The following is a 12061-nucleotide window of genomic DNA, read 5'->3' on the forward strand; positions in this document are numbered from 1 at the left end:
AAAAATAAGAATTAAAAAAAAAACTCTCAAAGAATATTTACCCTTTAATGAATATACCAAACTAAACGCAAAAAAAATCTTCTTTTCCTCCTCCAAAACGCAGAAATTTTTACCGCGACGGGTGACCATTGAAATCGTTTCAAAATGGAATTATTATTAAAATAGAATTGTAGATAATTTATTTCTTATTTTTACATCGAGTCTTAAAAGTTAAAATTATTAATTGTCTTAAAATTAATTGTTTTCAGTATTCAATTATTGATGATAGATGTTTCCACTTCCAACCGATAGTTGCGCTGGGCGAAATGCAGTGCTTCGTATTTAGGTATTAGTAGATTTGTAGGATGCACTAATGCAGCCGAAAATTTGTTGTAAAAAAACTGAAAAATCCTAGCACATGCCGATCAAGGAATCGGAAAAATAAGTTTTTTTTGTTTGCGTTGGAAATTTTGAATTGGTTTCTTAAATTCAAATGCCTGCGTAAAGCCATTTTAAAGAACTTTGCTCTCGATTTACCAACCCAGTGTGGATGATTTTTAGGACTATAACGTTGAATTACCGCCTGGTAAATCATAATTAAACCAATTACACTTTAAGTCATAATTAAACCAATTACACTTTAAGAAAACTTGTTCTTTATGCTTGCTTTTTACCCGAGTAGTTGGTAATGCCACAGACTAAGAATTTAAAGACTGAAATCGGTCCCATAAGCCTGAGAGGAACAGGCTCACACTGAATTATTTTCTTCGTTTTATATCGAAGGTTGACAGCCAACTGCAGAGAAGCGAGGAGTCACATTTTCAACTTGACAACACACCGACGGTTCGGCACACGCAGCCCCACATAAATCTCGAAGACCAACACCCAGTGGCGTTTTTAACCATAATGCCAGGAGTAAGTAAGTAATAGAGAACCAGGAAGTAAGTGTTAATTGATTTTCATTTAACTCCGTTATTACACTAAAAGCCCGAAAGTTGCCCAGCAAGTCGTGCGGCACAATGTAATGTAAACACGGGTTCATCATGGCCAATATGATGATGGGTGGAATCGTGGAAGCGGAGTAGCGAGAATTTTTTGCACCGAACACCCCTTTAAACTGACCTTCAATTTTGATTAATTTAATTTCCTCTGGAAACTCCTCCAAGAGGCCTTCATAAACGTCTTCTTTTTATCACACCCATGGGACAATAGGGACACGTATACCTGTAAAGATTGGAAAAGACTTTGCTTTTAAAAAAACACAAAAAAAAACAGTGACTTGTGTGGAATGATAATAAACCTTCCTGAGGGTCATCGTTCCATTCCTTCTCTCTTCGTCTTTCGAGCCAATCAGAGCTCAGTAAAAGGAAATTGGTCTTCTCTCTATCCCCACCTCCGTCAGATTTATTTTTAAGTTTAAGAGTCGCAAAAATATTCTCATCAGTCCACTAAGAACATCTGTTGGAAAGTATTCCCTGCTTATGAAACATAGCTGAATATTCTTTCATTAAATATTTTCGTCAATATGCCGCGAGTTAAAAGTGCAAAGTCCCTTTCAGAAACCTGTATACATTTTATTCTTGAGATGCAGGATAACTTTTGTAATAATATGCCATTGAGTGAACTGGAGGATGGAGTGCTTGAAGCCTTGGAATCAGAAAAATCTGTAGTGAATCGCTTTGATGGATTGCGTAAGTTACTGAATGTTTCGTATGAATTAAAAATTAGTTTTTTTTTTATCGTTTAATAAATAAACATTTTAGCATCCTTTTTGTTGGAGAAAATTGTCAAGATTATTACGGAGAAATTAATCGAAAAACCACCGTGTCGATTTGTAATCAGCCCATTCCTTAGTGAGCTTCTCACAACTTCTAATCTACGCACTTTGGATCTCGCACTGATGAAAAGAGACATTCATTCGTGGACTCTGGAATCACGTATTCTTAATACTGCCACAGTTCGAAGCTCTGTAATAGCAACACAATTTTCTACATTTTTGGAAGGATTTTTTTCTTCGCACCAAAATAATTAATATTTCTTTTCCTGACTTATGATATTCGTAGCATCTGGAAACGTTGCGGGTTAATTCCTTTCATTGCCATTACCATGAGCATTTGAATTTCATTTCTAAATTTTCAAAACTGAAAGTATTGGAAATTTCATATTCGGAAGCAGGTAACGATTGCTTCCAGATTCTTGGAACACACTGCATAGAGTTAAGGTAATTATTTAATTGATTATTTTTTTATTTATTTTTTATTTTATTTTTTTTCTATTTCATAAGGGAGCTACATGCCAAATTCAGTAAGGTTTCTGATGATGGAATTCGAGAACTATGCGTAACAGGAAACTGCAAGTCCATCTGCGTTTTGGACCTTACCGGATGCCAATGTACAACAAAAGCACTACAAATGGCTCTTGACAATTTGCCTGTATTAAAAGTTCTTTGCCACGAATCTCTTCTTGAAGGGTTGGCTGAAATTGCCCAAAATGCGTTGGACCGAAAGCTGAAATTACCGAAATATTCTTTATCAACGCTACATGTCCTTGTGAAAACAGCCTACAAAAGTGGAAGTCTAAGAAAATCTTTACTTTTATGCCCTAATGTTACTAAAGTTTTCCTTTCAATGAGAACTGAAGGGCTGAAAGACGTGGATCTCCTAAGTCTACTCTCTTTAGAAAAGCTCTGCGTATTTGTAATCAGAAATTTCGTAAAAAAAAGAGAAGGCAATGAGTTATTTTTTTATAAGGACCTGACGTTTGATGGAGGCATTGTTCCTCTTCTGCAGAAATTTGGAAGTTCCCTAGAGACGCTGTGCATCGAAGGATTCTTCCTTGAAGTCGATATCATGGTCGTCATAGAAAATTGTCCCAATCTTCAAACTCTATGCCTTTTGAGTGATAGTTATAAGATGGTCAGTACTACCGACGAAGGACGAAATTGTTTCAGAAGAGATCAGCCCATATTAAAGAAACTTGAGGTTCTGTGTTTAACCTCAGAGAACTATTGGATTGCTCCTCAAAATCTATTGACTTTATTTTCCTCCCCCTTACTTATTTATATCCACATTAAAAGATGTGACACCCTCACAGACGATATCCTACATCGAGTGGCAAAACTTCATTCTTTCTGCAATCTGGAGACCTTAGTATTTCATCGCTGTAGTTCGATCACCAAAAGAGGGGTTGATGTTTTTATGAAAGAAACTAATCCCCTCAGAAAAATTTATATTGGGGGCTGTGAGAAGATTACGCTGGAAAATTTTAACGACTGGGAAAAGACAGCTATTTGGATAAAAAAGAACTGGCACATTAACTTTTATGTAAGCGATTATTGAAATGTAAAAATGGGTCGTTGGTTACGTGCAAAGTTGCGAACAAAATGCCATAAATGAACTAATAAATTTGAAAATCATTATCTTTATATTTAGAATTTTGTTAGCCATCTAATATGACACTCAACTTTCGTCCGCAGGGAAATCTGCAACGAAGTAAAGTCATCTAAGATTATTGTGAGGATTCGAAAATGCCCAAAATGCAAAAAAATTTTCATCGTGAGCGCGCGTGACGAAGAAATTAATACACTCGCTGGGGGGCTTCTTGTCATAACCGCTGATTTTGTTCTACATAGTGGTCTTTATCTGTGTTTTTAAGTCTTTATCTGTGTAGCTCTGATCTGTAGCAGCTCTGTCTGTGGTCTGGCAACCCCGAATCAAACCGACAGAAGTGCGCGGAATCAAGCCGTTGAAGACTATGCGGAATATAATGATGAATATGTCAATGGTTTATATTCCAAAGGCACAATCCACACTGTTTTCGTTTGAGCTTCTTCGATAAAACACAAAATTTTCTTGTTAAGTTAAGTAATTGTTGTGCGGCAAACGAATTGGTAGTATTATTAGAAAATTATAATTGTTGCTAAAATGGACAACGAGTTTCTAATGGAAGCTTCTCTTGTCGAAGTGGTTGATAAAGAGTGGGCGAAAGATTCCCTTCCAACTGATGATATAGCAGTTTCTGCTATTGAATTGCCCGATCCAGACCCTGATGATTTAAACACAGAAAATTCCCTTAAAGCTGTTGAAAAGAAGTGGGCTGATATTGCAATTAATCGAATTACAATTCAATAATAGTATTTGTAAGTAATTAACATAATAATAATTTATACCAATTTATTATGTGTACCCTCATTTATCATTTCTTTTTATTCCAAGCAGTAACTATGGAGTTTCCTTCCCTGGGTAAGAGATGCAGCATGGATGTGTGCCAACAATTGGATATCCTTCCAATTTGTTGTCACTTTTGTCGACAATCATTTTGCAAAACACATTTTCAGCCTTTTGATCATTTATGTTCATCCAATCAAGATTCCTTGCCAAAACCATCTGATATCCCACATGAAATGCATGTATGTTCTCTTCCCCATTGTACTACTAAAGAATTGATCAACATGCCATGTCCATTCTGTGATCTACACTTCTGCCTTCACCATCGCCACCAAGTTGAACATAATTGTTCTAAACTAGAGAAACCTGTAGTAAAAATGGTTCAAACTGCTGAATTGGTTAGACAGATTCAGATGAAAAATGCAGGAAAGAAAAGTTGTAGAGGAATGAAATCGGATAAACTCTCTGCCAAAGTACAGTTAATGAAGCTTAAACAAAACTCGATAGGTGTTAATGAACTACCAGCTGAAGAAAGGGTATATTTTTTGGTCCAAACCCCTTCACAAGCTAAAATGGGTGTTTTTGTTTCTACATTGTGGTCTGTAGGAAAATGTATTGATTACATTGCCAGTGCATGTAAAATCACCAACTTCAATAACATCACAGGGAAACCTCATCTTAATTTGTTCACCTCTTCTGGTGATTGTTTGTCGGAAAATATGGATGTTACAATTACTGAAATGGTTGATGGAGAAATTGTTTTCAATGGACAAACAGTTATCTTGAAATATGTTGATCAATAAATGTTCAGATAAATTTATTATTTCTTGACAAATTTTATTTTTTTCTTATTTGTCGGAATAACTAAGTATGCGCAAGTGGCGCAACAGTTTGTGAACCGCTGTCGTCCCATCATAAAAGGTGAGTTCAGACACAAGTATAATGCAGATTGTACAACAGGATGACAAGCTAGAAGTTAAAAAAACAACGAAATGAAAAATAACGCAGCGTTGTAAGTGATCGAAGAAAATACCACAATACAGGAAACAATTGTCGAACTAGAATACAACCATGAACTTTAGACAATAATAAGTAATAACAAACCTCGTTAAACCGGAATTGGAGTTTACACTTAACTAGAAATTTTACAATGTTGAAGATTCGTTAAAAACATAGTAAGTTAGTTGTACAAAACACCGATTGAAACAAAAGTGAGCTCAAAATTCTACACGAATCGATAGGACAGTCCTGAGAAATAGGGAATGAAATATCTCCAATTCCCCCACCACTGCCAAATCGGTAACTTAAACACCACAATTAACCAATAACCTTTGACAGTACTGAATTCTGGATTCTCGCGAGAATAAGAACTTTAACCTGTGTGCTTGCGAACACGCACAACCATCAAGCTAAGACCCAACATGATAAAAATCCACCCAGTGCTGATCAAGATACCCCGGTAGACATCAGGCAATTCAGCACTCCACCCTCTCGCGAAAACTGACCTCAAAGCTTCTATGGCATACGTTTGCGGGAGAGAATACGACAAAGAACGCATCCAAGTTGATGTCATTCCTTCAATCGGCCATATAATCCCACTGAGCAGTAGAGTAGGATAAAAACTCCCAAGTGAAAGGTGAATAGCGCTGATTTCGCTATCGCAAATACTGGACACCAAAAAACCTAGCGCCAAAAAATTATGAATTAGCAAACTAAAACTATACCTAAACGAAGATCACACACTTACCAAAAGACATCCCACAGAGACCTTGAAGCAGAGTAATGAATACGGCCAAAGCCAAATTGCCCTCACACGGGATGTTAAAGACTGCCAGCATACACAAGAACACCAGCGCAGTTTGACCAAGCAATATCGTAAACTGGTTAACCAAATGAGCCAACAGCACCTCAGTCATCTGTACACCTGTAAAAATTAACCAGTTCACAATAAATGTCCGCGCGAATAAAAAAAACGTTTGAACATGACATACCAGCCACTAAACTGCGATCTAGCAGACCCTCCTTTCGTTCACTAATAAAGACACCAGCAGTCAATGCAACAGCAATGAAGTATACAATGCTGTTGAAAAATCAATATTGTTTTAGGATGCATATCACTTCGATAAAAAATAAACTTACGTGAGAATCATTCCAGGAGCCATGAATTCGGTGTACGTAGAATCTTTCTTACCGTAAACAGGATCAAGGAACTAAGAAAAATAGATCGATATCAATCACAAGTCCACATAAAAGCACACAAGTAACCGATTAAATTGCATTATAAAATATACCGAGACGGGGATGTTGCCAGCAGTTGGCTCGTAATCGCAAGCTCTCAAAATATCATTTGTGAAATCCTCGAAAGCCTCATTCAGCCGTCGCTGAAGAACAACTGAAATCTGCTGGTCTGTAAAAAATAAAGAAAGCTAAATATTAGAGGCACCTACTTAAATGACCATTGAAACTCACTAGAAAAATCCATAGTAACCCCAATACGACTCCCAATAACGGTTTCGTTACTGGACGCACTACCGTCAGACTGTCGAATTATTATCTCATCCGTAAAATTTTGGCCAAAGTGCACTACCCCCCACACTTCACCGTTCCTCGTAGCTTCAATGGCGCTCGACAAATTTGGGTACGGAACCTATTTAACACATCCTGGATGTTACTTTCAATATGAAAAAAAAAAGCAGAGAAAAAATCAAACCTGAATTATTGTGTCGTTGTTAACAAACCGAAGATAACGGCAACTAAACATGAAATACGAGCAGTCCGTCGTGTAGTTGCAGATACGGCCCTCACTCGGATTTAGCTCATCGTTTACGATGGCCATCTTGAGAAGCGTCGGATCCCGTCCGATAGCCAGACAAAAGATTGTGGCTTGGAGGGCAGGCAACAGGAAAACGAACAGGAACATACTAAAATTCAATAAAAAGAATTAGAACAGCACTACTTTATGGAAAATAAATTCGTACCCAATGTTGCGGAATGTTTGCATGAAATTCTTGTGGATGAGCGCTGCGCTACGATGCATGGACGGCATGGTCATTTTGAATGTGCGACTGCGTCGTGAAATAACTTCGTTGTCTTGAATTATATTCTCGGACGATTTGCTGCTACTTTGGTTAATGGTGTAAACTGTTCCCCTCTTAGTGATGCTACCCCCAAGCGGGAGATTGTGCCGTCCTTTCATTTCAAACGATGCTGCAGATCTCAGCCCATTCTTGGAAGGATTCTGAATAGAACTGTTAGTAATTTGCTGCAGATCAGCGCGCTTGTTACTGTACGTTGGCAGACTTCCGTCACCACATCGGTTGAAATTTAAACAGACGATCCCATTCCCATCGATCGGCAAAGTTGATTTCGAAGTTGGCTATAAATCAGAACAAGTAGTGACAAATCAGTTGGGTGTTCATGTTTGCAAATGCAGCCCTGTAAATCACAAAATTTACTTACAACATTGTAATGAGCCAGAGATCCGGGATGGCTTTTAATGTTTTCTTGACGCTCAACGCCCACCTGAGAGACATCAAACTGGCTGATGCTGTAGTTAAAAGCCATGTTCTCATGACCACCAAGATGGTTTTGAGATGTCGTATAGCTCTTCTCTTTGGAAATGGGTGCGTTAACCACCGCATCTTTAACCTTGTAACTACCATCCCTCATGCACAGTTTGAGGAACACTTCTTCTAATGTAGGGAGCCCGTAATTCTTCAACAGATTTTCGGGCGACTCTTCTGCTAACAAGCGCCCAGAACGCATCATTCCAATCTAAAATATTGATGAATACAGTTAATTAAAAACTCGGCTGAAAGTTGGTGAAATGCTGAAAGGCACATCAACGCAGTTCTAAAGTCTGTATATATTCAGCTTCAAAGAAATAAAACAATAGACGAAACAGTATTCACCAGGCAATAAGACAGCCAAATAATACTTGAAAGCAAGCCACAAGGTTACGGCATATAAATCACGAGAATCCCAGAAAGCAATATTCCTCGAGTATACAATAACAAACTGTTAAGAGCAAACCCCAGAGACTAGTAAACGTCCAAGGACGAGTCTTATGGTCTAAAAGTGCTACTTATTTTTCCAAAATTTTAAGCTATATTATTCGCAGAAAGATTTACTGTAAGGTTATTATCTAAGCTCTTACCGCATCTGCTTGCCGCGCTTCTTCGATATAATGAGTAGTGATGATTACCGTTCGCCCATGGTCGACACTTTGCTGGACAAGATGATCCCATATGCTACAATAGAACATTCAATCAGCATTAAGTAAACTTTTCAAAAAAATAACACGAGGATAATGAAAACGAAATAAGATCAAACAATCTGCAGAACCTAAATCAAGAAAAACGAAGTTTCAGATATACCTGCGTCTGAGTAGAGGATCAACGCCAACGGTTGGTTCATCTAAAATCAATAATTCGGGTTCGTGAAAGAGTGCAACGGCAAACGAGACACGCCGTTGCTGGCCACCACTCAGTGTCTTGACGTAGCGATGGTCAGGTGGCAGGTCCAGCAATTTCGACAGAAAGTCTAACTGCGAGACGACAAAATCCGCTTCTAATTTGTAGATGCGGCCAAAGTACTGGAGCGTCTCTTTAATGGTAAATTCACCATACAGAGCCAGTTCTTGTGGCATATAGCCGACCCGCGGACCTGGAATACCGCTATCCGGCGTTCCTGGTGGACCACCTAATACCATCACTTGTCCACTATCAAAGCTACGGCGACCAACGATACAGCTCAGCAGAGTTGTCTTGCCGCAACCACTAGCTCCCAGCAACCCATAGCTATAAAATAATTATTTTCAATAATTAAAGCAAATTTCAGTAAAGACCAACACAACGAAGTCAGTCAAATGAATTAAGAAAATTGAATTACATGGTTCCTTTTTTAACGTTCATGTCGAGTCCATCCAGGACTGTGGATCGACGGCTACCAACACCATAGCTTTTAATCGCGTTTCGAACGATGACGCCTTGACTGGACGGAGCCGCCAACTTCGGTAAATCAGCGCTATTCTTCATTTTAATTTGTGAAAAAGTTGTATAAAAAAAAATTATTTGCTGTTAAAACAAAGCTGTCTGATTTAAACTGGGGTGCAGGGGTGAGTATGAAAATGAAAAAAATTGCTGTCTAAAAATGTCAAGAGGATAAAATTGTCTAGGATCTCGGTCGGTAGCTAAACAGCAAGTGGTCTATTGGAAAGCCTAGCATAGGCCTAATATCAAGTATGAGGGCATACAGGTGATGCCAAAGCAGGTGGGAGTTACACAAGTAATGAGGAAAATAGTTAACCTAACCTCTGCCGTATTACCTTGACCTGATGAAAAGAATACCTTTCCTCTGTTGTTTTCGAGCATATAAACCTTATGCCTTTCTAGCCTTTCCTCTTTTTTTTTATGTGGATTTTCCTAGCGTTTCGAAATAATAAACAAGGTCATTTGGGTGTGTTTAGGTTTGTCTCCGAAGTGTCGATCCGTTGTAGTAATTTTCGATTTTCTGGGATAGTCTAATTAAATATAATAGCATAACAAAGACTAATCGAGCCTATTGCTCTATTTAATTCATTAGGACATATTTTTCTCACTTCTACAGATCCCAAAGAAAAATCAGTGACTCCAATTTAATACAAATACGTAATAAACTGCACTAAAGAACAAAATGTAAGATTTTAAAAAATAATAATAAAATATGGGCTGCCATTTCTTCTCAGATTTATATTCTCATAGAAAATGCTCTATGCGACTCATATTTCACACCGCCCCATAAGTTATATCATTGCTTGAACGCGAATTTTTTTTAATTCCAGAAAAATTTTCATTTGCTCTAAGTCTGTATCTTCGAAACTCGAACGACATAATTTTCCATATTATCAAATAGGCGTGTTTTTCGAACAAAAGAGCATTTTGCTTGACTCAAGGTCGGATGCATGGAATCGTTCCCATACTCAAGAGACACGCGCTAAGATCCTTTCGACCTGTTGGTTAAATTGTGAATCTGGAAAAACCCAACTAATAGTTAGTTTTTGTTTTCCCTTACTATTAACGAATAACGAGTTATGGGCCCTTTACTGAAACGAGATTCAACTCTTAAAATATAGTACCATCTGTTGCATATGCTATAATAATTATCGAGCAATTTAAAATAATCCTAGATGTGCCCTACATCGTGTCCTTATAACTTAAATTTGGATGGGAGAATGTGAATAATAATAATAATTTTATTACTTGTAACTGAGAAACTTGAACGATTAAAGAATAAAGAAGTGTATAATTACATCTGCTGTAGAATTTCGTATGGAAAGCGGACACTGAAAAAGTTAGGTTTCATCTATCCCCAACATATGTATCTTTATCACAAATATCAAAAACTCGATCAGACGATCGGGTGGCACCGCAAATAAAAACTTTTTTATCGTGGTCTCTTGAATAACTTATCCCAGATTGCTGTATTTTCCAAATGTGAAAATAAGAAAACAAAATAAACAAAATATCTCCACACGGATTCCCAAAACAAAGTAGAAAGTCTCATATTTCATTTCAAAAATAATAAGGTCCTAATCCGAGATTCAGTGAAATTTCAACAAATCTGACTCCAATGTGAGACAAATGGCATTTCTATAAGGGAAAGTGAAAAGATGTTGCGTTCGCGGTCATCTGTGAAACCGGTAAGCAGTATGCACCTCGGCAGCTTTCTCGTTCGATTACGTCAAAGAAACGAAATGCCGTTTCCAGTTGCGCAGCACTGCAAACCACCTGTTGTTTCCAGTTTCCACTCTGAGTAACTGGGAAACTTTTAAAGTATGTATGTCATTTGGTACTAACGCTGAATGATACCGGAACACGTTCCAATCCTGTCACAATATTTGTTTTTCCGCAACTTTCTTCTCAACAGGAACAAAATCAAATGGCCTTCAGTTGTCTATGATGCGAACATCCATAAATGGCACAGGGATTAATTGATTGTAATATTTTGCAACAGTTAAAATATTTCCATAAAATATTTGTTGATTTATAATCAAGCACGCCAAGCAATTTATTCCGAAATAAAAGTTAACGAGGAGTTATGGCCAAATATTTTCGAAAATAATCATTGAATAATAAATCTTTGAATACATTTAATATGATTAATATTTGTTTAACCGTACGGTGCAGATATTATAGGCCTACTGTATTTCTACATAAGTGTTGGACTGTTGGTTTCGAGAAAGTATAAGATTCTGATTGCTGATCGGGTCAAATTTCAATTCATAGTAAATAAAAAACTTGGTGAGTTGAGAAACCTATTGAAATGATCGGCATTTCGCCCACTCTCTATTACCAAACCAGGAAAACAAGTTAGAAAAAGAAAACGAAAAAATTTCGCATTTTGACATTCCACCAGTCTGGTGCCTGCTGTTTATTAGGAATCCGCGACGACAACAAGATATACACATGATATTTTATATTGTAAGTAAGAAGAGCCAGGTGAAATCAGTCGTACTATATCTTTCACGGGCATAAAACAAAAATAAAAAGCAGGTAGTCGAGTTATGTGTCGATAGGTAAAGGTGTATGCAGGTATAGAATGCGATGTCAAAACTAAAGTAGGTAGTGGCGATACCTCAAGGCATTCCAATGACTATTTTACTTGGCTAGACCGCTAGTCCACTATCATCGCCAATTTTCTTTCAAGATCCGGTTTCTCGTCCTGGAGAAACTCACAATTTGAAAGGCGCAAATGAGCCCCCCACTCTTCCACCTTGAACAACAACAACAACAAAAAAGCCTGGTCATTCGTGGCCTTGTCCATTGGAAACTATGATGTCGTTAATTGATTTAATATTAATTTTAATCCACTTGATGAGACGACGAGAAGGACAACAACAAAAAAAAAACCCAAGAAATGTCATTTGGATTCGTCTT

General features: G+C 37.5%; 3 protein-coding genes across 6 annotated transcripts; 2 read left to right on the forward strand and 1 right to left on the reverse strand.

The window, feature by feature from the left end:
• The first annotated feature begins 381 nt into the window (after positions 1-381).
• On the forward strand, positions 382-3397 carry LOC124336743. 3 transcript variants are annotated; one of them, XM_046790530.1, is made up of 6 exons: positions 382-565; positions 763-898; positions 1565-1670; positions 1743-1948; positions 2043-2200; positions 2264-3397. In XM_046790530.1, the coding sequence occupies exons 3-6, from the start codon at positions 1565-1567 to the stop codon at positions 3315-3317; spliced, it is 1524 nt and encodes a 507-aa protein (XP_046646486.1). In that variant the 5' UTR covers positions 382-565; positions 763-898; the 3' UTR covers positions 3318-3397. The 3 variants fall into 3 exon arrangements, with proteins under 3 accessions (XP_046646486.1, XP_046646487.1, XP_046646485.1); XM_046790531.1 differs by having other exon boundaries at positions 1571-1670; XM_046790529.1 differs by having other exon boundaries at positions 763-894; positions 1571-1670.
• Positions 3398-3737: 340 nt separating this feature from the next.
• On the forward strand, positions 3738-4967 carry LOC124336744 (AN1-type zinc finger protein 1-like). 2 transcript variants are annotated; one of them, XM_046790533.1, is made up of 3 exons: positions 3738-3868; positions 3943-4117; positions 4194-4967. In XM_046790533.1, the coding sequence occupies exon 3, from the start codon at positions 4202-4204 to the stop codon at positions 4946-4948; it is 747 nt and encodes a 248-aa protein (XP_046646489.1). In that variant the 5' UTR covers positions 3738-3868; positions 3943-4117; positions 4194-4201; the 3' UTR covers positions 4949-4967. The 2 variants fall into 2 exon arrangements, with proteins under 2 accessions (XP_046646489.1, XP_046646488.1); XM_046790532.1 differs by having other exon boundaries at positions 3740-3868; positions 4197-4967.
• A 171-nt stretch (positions 4968-5138) lies between these two features.
• LOC124336742 (ABC transporter G family member 20-like) lies at positions 5139-9385 on the reverse strand. Its single transcript, XM_046790528.1, has 12 exons — positions 9036-9385; positions 8522-8944; positions 8302-8395; positions 7605-7919; positions 7124-7521; positions 6856-7066; positions 6615-6792; positions 6437-6552; positions 6285-6355; positions 6137-6225; positions 5893-6069; positions 5139-5828 (listed from the first exon to the last, which is right to left on the reverse strand). The coding sequence occupies exons 1-12, from the start codon at positions 9179-9181 to the stop codon at positions 5518-5520; spliced, it is 2529 nt and encodes an 842-aa protein (XP_046646484.1). The 5' UTR covers positions 9182-9385; the 3' UTR covers positions 5139-5517.
• Positions 9386-12061: the final 2676 nt, after the last annotated feature.

Source organism: Daphnia pulicaria, chromosome 4 (genome assembly GCF_021234035.1).
Source record: "Daphnia pulicaria isolate SC F1-1A chromosome 4, SC_F0-13Bv2, whole genome shotgun sequence".
Classification (NCBI taxonomy): Eukaryota; Metazoa; Arthropoda; class Branchiopoda; order Diplostraca; family Daphniidae; genus Daphnia; species Daphnia pulicaria.